The 13,556-nt window shown below is 32.0% G+C and overlaps 1 protein-coding gene across 1 annotated transcript; it reads left to right on the top strand.

Moving 5' to 3' along the window:
• The first annotated feature begins 1,395 nt into the window (after window positions 1–1,395).
• LOC122596236 (serine/threonine-protein phosphatase 6 regulatory subunit 3-like) lies at window positions 1,396–11,236 on the top strand. The gene is given in 16 exon segments (XM_043768783.1): window positions 1,396–1,524; window positions 3,910–4,013; window positions 5,305–5,385; window positions 5,516–5,591; window positions 5,704–5,805; window positions 5,938–5,991; window positions 6,120–6,179; window positions 6,265–6,381; window positions 7,676–7,770; window positions 7,878–8,080; window positions 8,909–9,006; window positions 9,137–9,240; window positions 9,337–9,502; window positions 9,585–9,707; window positions 10,354–10,436; window positions 10,699–11,236. Coding segments are annotated over 15 exon segments (1,749 nt in total). The 5' UTR covers window positions 1,396–1,524; the 3' UTR covers window positions 10,982–11,236.
• The last annotated feature ends 2,320 nt before the right edge of the window (window positions 11,237–13,556 follow it).

Here is a 13,556-nt window from a genome sequence, read left to right on the forward strand (position 1 = left end):
ATCAAATGTTCAAAGAGGAACTTGTTGAAATTGGTCTAAAACTGGCAGCGAAAAAGAAATGGTGTCACGAACAAATCGATTATATACAAACTGAGCATTGTACTGATCTTGAGAGTCAATACTTCACTTATTTGCAGGGGAAGTTTGACAAAATTCAAGTTGTTGTGGAACAACTTGCTAATGCGGTTTACACCTTCAACGAGTTCATTATGAATGCCAGAGCAGTCTATGAGATGAAGAAATAAGGTTGTATTTTAATAATGTGTTATATGAACTATTATGTTGTATGTTTCTCTTTAATAAGTTTGTAGTGTTTTTAAATTATGAATTAAAGTCTGCTTTTATTAAAACACAAACTAGACATTACAATACATAAAACAAACTTAAATAAAATACATAAAACAAACTTAAATAAAATACATAAAACACACTTAAATAAAATACATAAAACACACTTAAATAAAATACATAAAACAGACTTAATTAAAAGCGGGCAACCGTGATAAGCTCCTTGTAAAAATGCTCGTTGCATAGACCAACTCATCAGATTGAATCTGTGCATTCAACCTCCTATAAATTGCCTGAAACTGCTTACACTCAATGCGAATTTTATTGAAGTGACCTAGTAATTGAGATACGCTCTGTGGACCTTTAGTGGTGCGTCCGTTGAAGCTTTCATATATATTGGTCCAAGCACTTTTTTCGGTTGATGGGTTAACCGTTTCACAATCTTGTATCCAACACATGCATAACAAAAGATCTTCGGATTTAGTTCACACTTGTATCGCCATTTTGAAATTGAATGGTTTGAGAAGGATAAAAATGAGTTGAAAGAAATTGTTTAGTAATTTGAATTGGTTATGTGAAATGTGAAAAAATGTTAGTGTCTAAATAGGAAAAAACTAAATTTGAACGTTGGGGATTAAAAAAAAAGGAAACATAAACCTCAAACGGCTAAAAAGGATCCACATTGGAGCATTTTTAAACTTCTTGGTGGAGAACAAAGCCGAAGACGCAGCCACAAGAACGGTGGGTGTCAATAGCATTTGAGCGTCCAAGACTCATGGGATGCACCCATGGGACAGTTATAAGTACCAGCCTTAACAGATTATTAGGCACATGATGTGACTGGGGTAAAATTGTCATTTAACATAAAACATAAACATATTTGGTCTCCTTACTCATATTACCGGCAGAAATCCAGTTGAAGAACACAACCATCAAAATCAAAATAATAAGAATAAAGAATGGTGGAAATCATAGAAACCACGGAAGAAGCATCATCAAAGAACAACAACATGAAACAGCAACATCCACTATTATCATCACAACAACAACTCATAAACAATGCAACAAAGCAGATATCAGACACAACAACTATAAATAATCGTCACAACCTCCTTATTTCTCTGTCGATCCATTTCGACTTCTTCCAGAAGCTTCTTTCTCTTTCTCTGCGAGTATTTAATCTCGTGTTTTCCCAGTTTCCTATCCATTAATCCTGAGATTATATCATCAATTTCTGTCAGTATTACCTATAACTGCTTCTGATTTCCTTAGTTATGAGTGATATATATATATATTATTTTATTATATTATATTACACTGTTATTATATATATATATATATATAAGTGTTTGAGATATCACTTAATTTTTAATTATCTAATATGGAGACAATTTTGGAAAGGAATTTTTTACACTAGAGGAGCTTTTAGATGATACTCCGTATTACCTATAACTGCTTTTGATATCCTTAGTTATGAGTAATTTATATATATATATATATATAACTCTTATAAAAAGTAGTTAACCAAGTTTTTTAAAGCCCTCTTGCAATTTAAAACTATATTGAAAAAATGCCACATAGGATTTTATCCTACGTGTCAACTCCATATTTTTTCAAAAATAAAATATATATTTAGAAAAAAAATGAACTTATATATTAATCAATTAATTAATAAATAAATAAATATATTGTAGAAATCTAAGATCTTCTCATTAGATAAAATGATATCTTCTCTTTAACTAAAAAATTACGTCTATACCTAAAGATATTTCATTATCTTTTTTATTCAACATTACATAAAGTTCTTTTCCTTTTTTTCTTATGATGATTATATGGAAGTTTTCAAAACTATATGAATATACAAAAATAAAACAAATTAAGTGTAAAAAATAAATCTATATCTATAACTCTTATAAAAAATAGTTAACCAAGCTTTTTAAAGCCCTCTTGCAATCTAAAACTATATTGAAAAAATGCCACATAGGATTTTATCCTATGTGTCAACTCCATATTTTTTCAAAAGTAAACTATATATTTAGAAAAAAAATGAACTTATATATATATATATTAATTAATTAATAAATAAATATATATATTGTAAAAATCTAAGATCTTCTGATTAGATAAAATGATATCTTCTCTTTAACTAAAAAATCACGTCTATACCTAATGATATTTCATTATCTTTGTTATTCAACATTACATAAAGTTCTTTTCCTTTTTTTCTTATGATGATTATATGGAAGTTTTCAAAACTATATGAATATACAAAAATAAAACAAATAAATAAAACAAATTAAGTGTAAAAAATAGATTTAATTAGTTAAAAGATAACATCGAAACTCATAAATCTTAACATTATATTAACTACACCTTGAATATATGTTCCAAAGTTTAACTTTTTGTTTTAATAAGCAATATCCTCTTTTAAGTATAAAAACTACCTTGGTGTATACCTTTTTCTTTGCCAATAGCCGGTAAGTACAAATAAGATGGGTTTTATGGTAAACGTACAACTAATTAATACACTTTAACAAAAACCCTTAGAGTTTCGTTTAGCAAAACCCAAAAAAAAATTGAGTCATATAAATTCAAGTAATTGTAAATCACCCGGAGTCCGAGACCTACCCCACCCTTAAACCAAATTCTACATCCTAATTTTCTTTTTCTTTCTCTTTTGGAACGGCACATTCTACCTCTTCTGGATTAGTCAATTAGATTAAACAAAAATTAAAACCACCATGGTGTTGAGAATAACATTCAACACATAAGGCATAGTCAAAATTAAATCCATTTCTAAAAATCGCAGCAACACCTTCAAATGAATATAACTGTTTTACTTTTTGGATGTTAAGAAGAACATTCAACACATAGGCATAGTCAAATTATCCTCTTTGAATTATATATCCAGCCAATTGTAATTTTTCATGTGACTTTTAACTTTTTTGGAGAGAAATGTAATGGAATTGTCACTCTACATTAAGGATCAAATTGTATGTCTTTGAGTTCTGTTGTAACAAGACGACTACATGATAAATGTTCTAGATGTAGATCATTTAGTGGCAACAAAAGGCAAATTACTAGAATTACTAGAATTACTAGAAGAAAAACATATTACTAAATTCTTAATGATAATTTAAAATATAGCTTAATAGCTTAAGTCCTTCTATCTCTTTAAGTTCATATTTTGTCAAGCTTTTGGTTGAATCTATTTTTGTTCAACCATATGTTTATATGTTACTAAACTATTTATATAGTTCACATCACGTAATTCTAATGAAATATGTTCGCTATCGTTTCTTCATATATAAAGTGTATTATATAGTTTTTTATACAGCTCGCGCATCGTACACGCGGGTCAAAAACCTAGTATATATATATATACATACACATATATATGTATAAATGTCTGAGATATCACTGACTTTTAATTATCTCAGATGGAGACATTTTGGACAAGGAAAATTTTACATCAGAATAGCTTTTAGATGAGATTACTTATAACTGCTTTTGATTTCCTTAGTTACGAGTGATTTATATATATATATATAGACACTATTACACACACATGTGTGTGTGTGTATAAGTGTCTGAGATATCACTGACTTCTAATTATCTCAGATGGAGACAATTTTGGACAAGGAAAATTTTACACTAGAGGAGCTTTTCAATGAGGAAGAAATAATCCAAGAATGCAAAGCTCGTAATGACCGGCTCATAAATTTGTAAGTCAAGAAAATCGAATTTCATTTTCTATTTGCTAGCATTTAGTGGCCACTTGTGGTGTCATGACACTTATATAATGGTTCATATATCCTTAAATGTGGTATTAGTTACTTCTTGTGTGTGGATTGTAAAGTACATTACTATAATGTTATGTGAACAGATAGAGCCAAAATGTTAGTTGTTTTGACGGAAATACTACTCTTTTGCCTTGTGTCTTAGTTCCTCTTACCCCATGCTCAAATTAGATGGAAAGGCTTTTTCTAAGTTCAAAATAGTACGTAATAATATGACGCCTACTTAATTTCCGATTCACTTAATTCATAATAGCTAATTAAAGCGGTGGGGAATACTGACGTCTAGTCGTCTAGGAGGGCAATTTTGGTGGCTTTCACGGTGGAGTGGAACAGACATCTAATGTTTAGGTTCCTCGAACAATTTTAAATGGTAATAAACTGCTTTTGTGTTTGATGGATTTATTGCTTAATAAAGAAAGACAAACTCACCCCTCCAGTTGAAACTTGAACCAACCATATATTTGGTTAATGCGGCACCTGGGGTCTACCTTCCATAGTGCTGGTCAAAGGCCTCTTTGTAGTATTCTTGTGGTAGTGGATAACTTGGTCTTGACAATTTTTTTCCTTTTTTGGTCATATTTGTAGCATGGTTGTAATTATCGGATTTATCGGCCGATATATCGGCGATATATCGGTTATCGGCCCTTCATTGATAAGAAAAATGACTTATCGGGCAATTTATCGTTTTGGTCAAATTTCGGTTAACTCAGCACTTATCGGTCAATATCGGTCACTTTTTTTATAAAAAAAAACTGGGTTTTTATCAAATATTAGGGTTTATTACATTCTTTAATTCAATTTTTTCTATTTAATTTTTAATTAATTCTTTAACTTTTGAGTTAATCTTTAATAATCTTTTAATTTCTAGTTGTAAATTGTAATTACTTTCTTTACTACCGTTTTTTCCTTTTGAATATAGTCTATAGATACTTAAATTTCGAAACTTTAATTGTAATTATTTTCTTTTCTACAGTTTTATATTCTAATTATTAATGTATTGCATTACAAATTGTATATATTGCTAGTATATATATAAATTTTAGATAAATTCCTTTACATTTTAGGGTATCCGATATATCCCCGATATATCCTATTTATCGCTTATCGGGGGTCGGCCGATAATAAACCGATAACCGATATTTACAACCTTGATTTGTAGCCATCTTTTGAGTTTCTAACATATAGAATGTGTGCTTACTGTCCATTGCAATTTGAGGGAGAGGACTCATGTTGAACAACTTGTTCGGTATATAGTGGAAGAACCTCCTGAAGATGCAGAAGATGCGAGAATTTTTAAGTAAGTTTTTGTGTGCCTTGTCTTTTAACAAGTCTCTTCAGATGCTACATTATATTAGTGGCTGGGATGTACCTTATTATATCTACTTAGAGTATTAACTATTAGATAATTGAGTATTATTATGTTTTAGGTTCCCTTTTTTTGCTTGTGAGATTTTTACTTGTGAAGTTGATATCATTCTCAAAGCCTTGGTTGAGGATGAAGAGGTATGTAACCATAGATCCCTTTCTTTTAGACTGAGTTAAAAATCAGAAATGTTTTTTCAGGTTGTTTAACCGTTATTGCCTCGAGAAATAAGTTGTTGGTATGTCGTTGCAGTTGATGAACCTGCTCTTCTCCTTCCTTGAACCAGAATACCCTCGTAGTGCTCTATTGGCTGGCTATTTCAGTGAAGTTAATCAATTAGTCACTTTGAGTTTCGTAATTTAATCTGTTATTTTGCCTGAATCACTACTTAATCTATCATATTTTTATGTCCCCTTCTCATCTACACTTTATTTATAAGATCGCTTGTTCAATTGGCTGATGATGTTTTTTTATTTTGTCCCATAGGTGGTGAAAAGCCTTTTGCTGCAAAAGACAGTTCCCTTTATGAACTATATTCGAGTAAGTTAGCTATTAATATAGGGAAATCCTCATACTTTACCAACTTCGAAGTCTATAAAAATGTATAAACTTTGTAATATTATTTGGTTTTTGCTCAAATATCTGAGTTGTTTATTCTTTGTGTGCAGGCTCATCAGGATATCATGAAAAAGCTGGTTGACCTGATAGGAATTACATCCATCATGGTGGTGAGTTCTCTTGGCATTACTATATTTCTACCACTGTATCTGTATCTGTATCTGCATCCCATCTAATTCTTAATGCTGGGTGCAGGTTCTTATTCGTCTGATATGTGCTGATGAACATCTTTACACCAGCTATGTAGATTCAATGAAGTGGCTAGAAGATACAGATATGTTATAGATGATTGTTGATAAGTTCAGCTCCACAGTAAGTTATACAGTATACAGAGTATTTCTACCTAATGAAAGTCTTGCCGTCAACTATACTACTATAGTATCTACTCTATTGGTTGACAACAGAAATTCTTAGAATTTCTATTCAATTGGCTATGTATAGGCTGTAAGCATCTCTTGTGCCAAGTCTTAGTACATTAGAATTCGTGAAATAAGTAATCTACATATTTTGTACTGCTGAAACATTGATTTTCACGTCTACGCTAGAGGTCAATCAATAGGTTTATAAAGCAATCTAATCATTTGATGCTAATAAATTGAGGAGTAGGCTAAAGGAAATGGATGTATAAACATTTTTTACATTCTCGACTCGCATATTGAGAATAAGTCGTAGGAGGGCAGATCTAATATTTGAGCAAGAAACATAAAATACAGAAAATACGTGAATACTCTATTGGCAGTACTTAACTGAAGCTCTCCTTTTTGGTAATAATCTTCAACAAAAGAAAATATCATGGTAACTTGATTTTTCCCAAATTAGGATATGTTATTTTCCTTGCTTTTCTCCCCAAGTTTCGCATGCCTTATTATGCCCAATTGTGCCGGAGTCTACTTTAGCTTAGGAAATGGCCCTGCCCTTCATCAACATGTTTCCACAAAGGAGTCAACAACTAAACTTTCCATAACATGTAAGACGTTCCCTCAAAACTTTCTGAAGAATGAAAGGTTAAGGGGGCATTTGGTTATGGAAAACACCCCTTGTTTTCCATTTTTGTTTTCCATGAAAATATGAAAAACAGAAAACGCGTTCTAATCATAGTTTTCTAAGAATGTTTTCCAAGAAACAAAAAACAATGTTTTTCAGTTTTCCATAGAAAACTTGAAAACATCTTTTTCTTGTTTTCCATTTTCCATTTTAATTATCTAATTCCTTCCTCCCCCTCCCCTCACATCTCTAACATGTTTTCTAGTTTTCTAATTCACGCGTTTTCAAAAATTTTATTTGGTTTTCTAGAAAATATAAGCCCCTTTCATTTTCCAGAAAATTATAAATGAAATACTTAAAAACATTTTCTACAACTATACGTACCCTAATTTTTTTTTCCATGTTTTCATTATAAGAATTTCCCAGTCCACTCAGAGGACTGTCCGTTGGGATTGTGTTATAGATTATTTGACACCAGTTCTGAAATTCATGTTGAAACCATATTTTTCTTAGCGTCTGTATGTAGTAAATGTTAATTGTCTTTTTCAACAGTTTCATGTTTAACCTTCTCAGCAATTTAGAGGTATAAACTAATTAAAAATTTACAACTGATATGTTGAAGGATTGTCCTAAAGTGCATGCCAATGCAGCAGAAGTGCTTTGTGCTATAACAAGATATGCCGCCCCAGGACTAGCTGCAAAAGTATTCAGCCCAAGGTTAGCATCTGAATTTCAATTTTTCAGGAGTTTGCACTTTGCAACTTAAAATGTATTTTTCTCGTAGTTTAATGAACACATTAACATTATCATGCTTGATTTTTCAGTTTCATAGCAAGATTATTTCGCCATGCTTTGGAGTATTCACGGCCAAAGTCAGTTTTAGTTCATTCATTGTATGTATGCATATCTTTGTTGGATCCTAAGAGGCAAGCATCAGGGACGTATTACGTTTACAACCAGCAGTCAATTCGTGGATCTGTAGTAACAGGCAAACCTGAGACTGTGGAAGTCATGTTAGAAAGCCTAGGTATTGTGATGCTGTCAGTATTGAAACTATAATATCATGACAATTCCTTTTTTTATGGTGTCAGCTTTGGCAACTATGTAGTTAATACCCGATTTAGTGGTTATAGTGGTCGAGGACCGTTATTTGATATATTAGTTATAGCGGTGATTATAATATCATGCAATATATATAATATAAAATATAATATAAAATAATTAATACTTGATACTTAATACTAATATTAAAAGTCAAGCTTAAATTTTGAATTCAAATTATGATAGTTCAAATTCAAATCATTAGTCTTGAAAATCCTCCTCCGAATCCACATCAACCGAGTTATTCATTTGTTCGTTAAGATCTTCCAACTCAACTCTAGTATCATCTTCATCGTCATCATCATCTCTGTAGCGCTCTCTTTTGCTGAAGAGAATAGTCCAAGAGCCTTTAGTGGGTGGACTGTTTTGTTTGTTGGAGACTTAGAATTATCAATGAGGCTGGACGTTTTTTTTGGTTTTCGGCTTTTAATTAATTACTTTTTGGCATATTTATTTAGTTTATCATGAGTTTGGGCTTAAAATTTCAGAGAAAAAGGAAAAACCGCTATTCTCACTTTTAAGACCGCTATATAGGATTCAGAATATCGGTAAAATAGCACCGATATTAGCGGTACCGTTATTTTGACCGCTATTTTACCTCAAGTCCGCTAACCACTATAGCTACACAGTTAGGCAAAAATTATTTGCCCTATTTGGTATTATGCATGGTTTTCTCACGTAATTTTCGATAATAAGATACTTTCTTGTGAGGTATGAACCAACATATTGAGTAATTTCGCTTTGAATTGTACAGGAAACCTGTTAAAGCTCTTGGATGTTTCAGCAGAAGGAAATTTTCTATCTACAACTTACGGCAAGTTACAGCCACCTCTTGGAAAAAATCGTCTGAAGGTCGCCTTTTTCCATTACTTTGGGTAGCAGTAATTATGATTGTTCACTTTTTCACTGATTATTGTATATGATGCAGTGGCTAGTTAGTTTTTGAAATAAGTTGTTACTAATAAACATTTTCAAATTTCAGATTGTTGAATTCATTTCAGCCCTAATGACTGTTAGTAGCAAAACTGTTGAGAAGGAGTTGATCCGCCTTGGTGCCTTAAAACGTATTCTGGAATTATTTTTTGAGTACGTTCCTCTCCGCTTGGCCATTTTATCTCTATAAGTATTCTGTGCCAGAGATATGGATATATATTCCACACAATTTTGTTTCAATGACTTCAGGTATCCATACAATAACTTCATGCATCACCACGTTGAGCAAATAATGGATTCTTGCCTTGAAAGCAAGAACCTTTCACTCATTCAGCATATTCTTGAAGATTGTCAACTTGTCAAGAAAATTCTTGATGCTGAGAAAAACGATGCATTGGTCGCTGATCCAGAGAATGTAATGCACAGATTTTTGAAATCATGTTTTTCATGAATGTTTCTAATGCTTGAAATGTAATTGAATTCAGTGACTGTTGCAGCCAACAGTCCCTGCTGAAGGAAGAACCCCATCAAGGAAAGGAAATGTTGGGCACATGACACGTATATCGAACAAACTTATTGAAGAAGGGGCTAATAATAGCTACATACAGTCATTTCTGCAGGTTTTCTCATGTCTCTGTGTCTTGGTTGACTTGTCTTTTCATATTTCATGATTAATTCTCTGAAGTATGTCATAACATTAGGTGATACATTAAGGTGGTGGTTTTGGCCTATATTCTGTGAAGAGTTTGATTAGGATAATGTTCTCTATCTAATAGTTAAGATGAAAGGAATTGGGTTAAATGAATAATGTGTTGAGAGTTGCCCAGTGTAGTTTCAATGCATAAAACTTCTTGTCTTTAGTTCTATTATTTATTGAATTATAAAAGTTACATAATCATATTTGATCAAAGATTTGTCATAAGTAATTTAAAATTTGTTGGTTAGAAAGCATTCCAGCTCAGTGCAACTGCTGCCAAAATATTCCCATTTTAACTTGTTATCCAATGTGTCCATCTTTCACCTTTACTCACACATGTTTATTAAATCAAAGGATTCCATGGAAGTTTGAGCATCTTCTATCATTTAGTTGGTTCCTTGCCAACTTATATATCGTCTTTTATTCTTACATCTGTTCTAAATTTGCAGGCCTTTTTTTTTCTTTGTCAAAAACCAAAAAGTAATCTGATTGAGTATACGGTTATCTGTAGAACTTCTTAACCGTGACTTTTGCCTTGTACAATCTGATAGCTTATAATCTTTTGACAGGGTGATAGTAAATGGGTAGACTGGCATACAGATGTACTTACTAAACGCAATGCAATCAATGATGTCATCCAGTGGGAATGCGGGTGAGGTTCTATAGTCGATACCTTATGGCTTATTTTGTTTCACATTATGTAGACATGGGATTTTGGCCCATTGTGTTTGATTATATTACATATTGAGATGCTATTGCTGGGGGTATTTATCAGGGAATTATACTGATTCTGACAAGGTTCAGCATCTCCGTATCATATCATATGATTCATATGTTCTTATATGAGTTTGTTACAAGAAGTATAATTGTGTTGGTTATTTGATTGATGTATTTCTATCCATCTAAATCAACAGGAGACCTACTAGAGTTGGTGATAATGACGATTACCAAAATAGAGATGATGACATGGAAGCTGTACCAAAATCAACAGGAGACCTACTAAAGTTAGTGATGATGACGATTACCAATATAGAGATGATGATATGGAAGCTGTACCAAACTTTCGCCAGTTGCCCCAACATGGACTTACTAGATGCAGAGGACGCCATTGGCTTACTAGATGTAAAGGACGCAATTGGCAATGAAAAGGAAGTCAGAGTAAGCCCACCAGTCAAAGCTGTAGCGCTAAGAATGTGATTATAGCAATTTTCAAGTTCGGTTTAGGTCACTTTCCTAAACCCATAGGCCATAGCATACAGTCGGAAATATGGATAATGATCCTTTTCTCCTCCCATCAGGTTACAGTTGTCACTGGGTAAATTGTCTACCAATGGAGGAGTGTTCATTTGAGATGAAATGGTTGTATGTTTGATATTTTTATCACTGATAAGAATAAAGATAATCTCGTTGATTGGACATAATATTGATGAAACATTTTGATTTTTTTGCTCATCGGTTGTTGTCAATGATCTTGTAGTTTCATCAATGATCAATGTAACTAATTGCTCATTCTGTTAAAGGAGAAGATACAGTTTCTTATGTCTAGAGTCTCGAAAGTAACACTTTTACGGCTTACTATCGTTATCATCAATGCGACCTTTATGGCTTATGTCTTTGTGATTAAAAGGTCGTGATTGTGTCTTCTTTCTGCTTTCGGGTTCATCAGTTTTACAATAGCAATTCATCAGGCTTGTAATAGACTGGTCAGATTGTACCAACGACTTGCTGACCTACTTCTATGTAAACGGTATCTGCAGTCCAACCCCAATGGCTATATTTTCTTGAGAACTAACCTTATTAGTCGTAAGACTGTATTTGCTGACATATGCCAGCCCCCAGGTAATATATTCCAAAAAATCTTCCACAGGGACTTCAGGCTTTGAGGTCTAGTGGAGACAAGTTTTCCTCCATCAATTTCCGTGTAATTAATTTCAGAATGCTTTGATGTTTGATCCATGGTTGTATTGTTGTTACATCCAATTCTTTTATATGTTAATGCTTGGACCATGCGATGTATGTATAACCGTTAACCTTATTTAAAAAATTAGAAACATAACTGAGTAAACAGACGACATCATAGTCAGGGAGATATATTACAAATTTACAGTAAATGTCAACTACAAACCATATGCAATTGATAACTTCAAAGTCTAATAACAACCATATAAGGCAAAACAACAAAGCAACTGCAAAAGTGTTTACATGTCAATAAATAGGTGTTTTAAATAAATAGATGTTTAGACAATGGGTATTGGTGACTAATTAGTAAAGTCCTAAAAATTAGGAAAATCTATAAGGATTCGAATCTCAATACCTACATTTATAGAAGTGGATTTATTAGGGGGGGTTTTGAGAGTCCTGTCTTCCATTTCAGACATGCGTTGTTCGAGCTCCACATACTGCCTAATTGGATGTCATTGTCGTGTTTCGAATGCTAACTACTAGGTCGTTGTTAGAAAAAAATAGATGTTTAAATTATCAGTTAAATTTAAAAACTTATTAGGTGCCAAAAAACCGGCTTTTGCACAAATCAAACACAAATAGAAACTAGAACAAAAAGGGGGTTGACCCTAAACCGGATTCTAATCGATTTTTTAACAGCATGGACAGGGGTTTTTTAACAGGTTTTTCCTAGGTTTTTTAATACTCGATCTCTACCCAATCCGAAAATATTCCAAACCAGGTTCAAACCGCCAGGTTTTCTAGTACCTGAACCGGTTTTGGTCGACCCCGAGTTTACCCAGGTAGGAAACCAGTTTTTTCTAACTGGTCTTTCAAAAGCCGATTTTTTTGGCAACTTTAGGTAGATAAATTCGTAAAGTAGTAGTTTTTTTTATTTAAATATGTGTGCATAACTACCCTGCGCCACTACCACTATGGTCGTTGCATTGTGCGGGCTTATGACTCGTTGGTATAAATTTCCATGCGGTGGAACAGGATTTAAACTTGGCTTAGGTGTTAATCCAACAAAGTATCTAACCATTAACAATATCTATAGGGAGACCTGCAGAAAATATAAATGAACTTTACTCAATTTCACGAAGTGAGCAATATCCTTAGAAAACATTACTTTTAAAAGCATTTTTTGTTTATTAGCAAAAAAAGTAACATTTGACATGTTAACCTGCTGACGTGTCAGTTTAATTTTTAATTTACAGAATTAGAAATGAACTTTGAATGAATTCACAAAATTAACAATGTTATTTTTTTTAATTAATAATAATAATAATAATAATAATAATACGGTGAATAATTACTTTCTATTTTCAAAATAAATCTAATATATAAATTAATATTTGATACTTTATTTAGCATTATATACTTCAGTCATTTAATTTTCTTGCACTTATCTTTACTTTATTTGTTCAACTGAAATCTGGATCGTTTCACTCAGTTATCAGATTGGTGAAGCTTGCGAGTCATTGTCATTAATATTGAGGTGTTTTCAGGTATCCATACAGAATTATATTAAAATTACTTAAAACTTAATTTAAATATCATTATTATAATGAGTATATTTATTGTTATTATTATTACAACAACAACAACTGTACCTAATCCCTGAGCGGGGTATGGGGTTATTATTATTATTATTATTATTATTATTATTATTATTATTATTATTATTATTATTATTATTATTATTATTATTATGTAGAATTACATATATCTTCAAATATGCAAGCAAAATTATAAATATCTCCAACTAAAAACTTAAATAACAAATATACTCATCATTTTCTTTTAAACACACATGTTTACCCATTTCATC

Source organism: Erigeron canadensis, chromosome 4 (assembly GCF_010389155.1).
Source record: "Erigeron canadensis isolate Cc75 chromosome 4, C_canadensis_v1, whole genome shotgun sequence".
NCBI classification, from domain to species: domain Eukaryota; kingdom Viridiplantae; phylum Streptophyta; class Magnoliopsida; order Asterales; family Asteraceae; genus Erigeron; species Erigeron canadensis.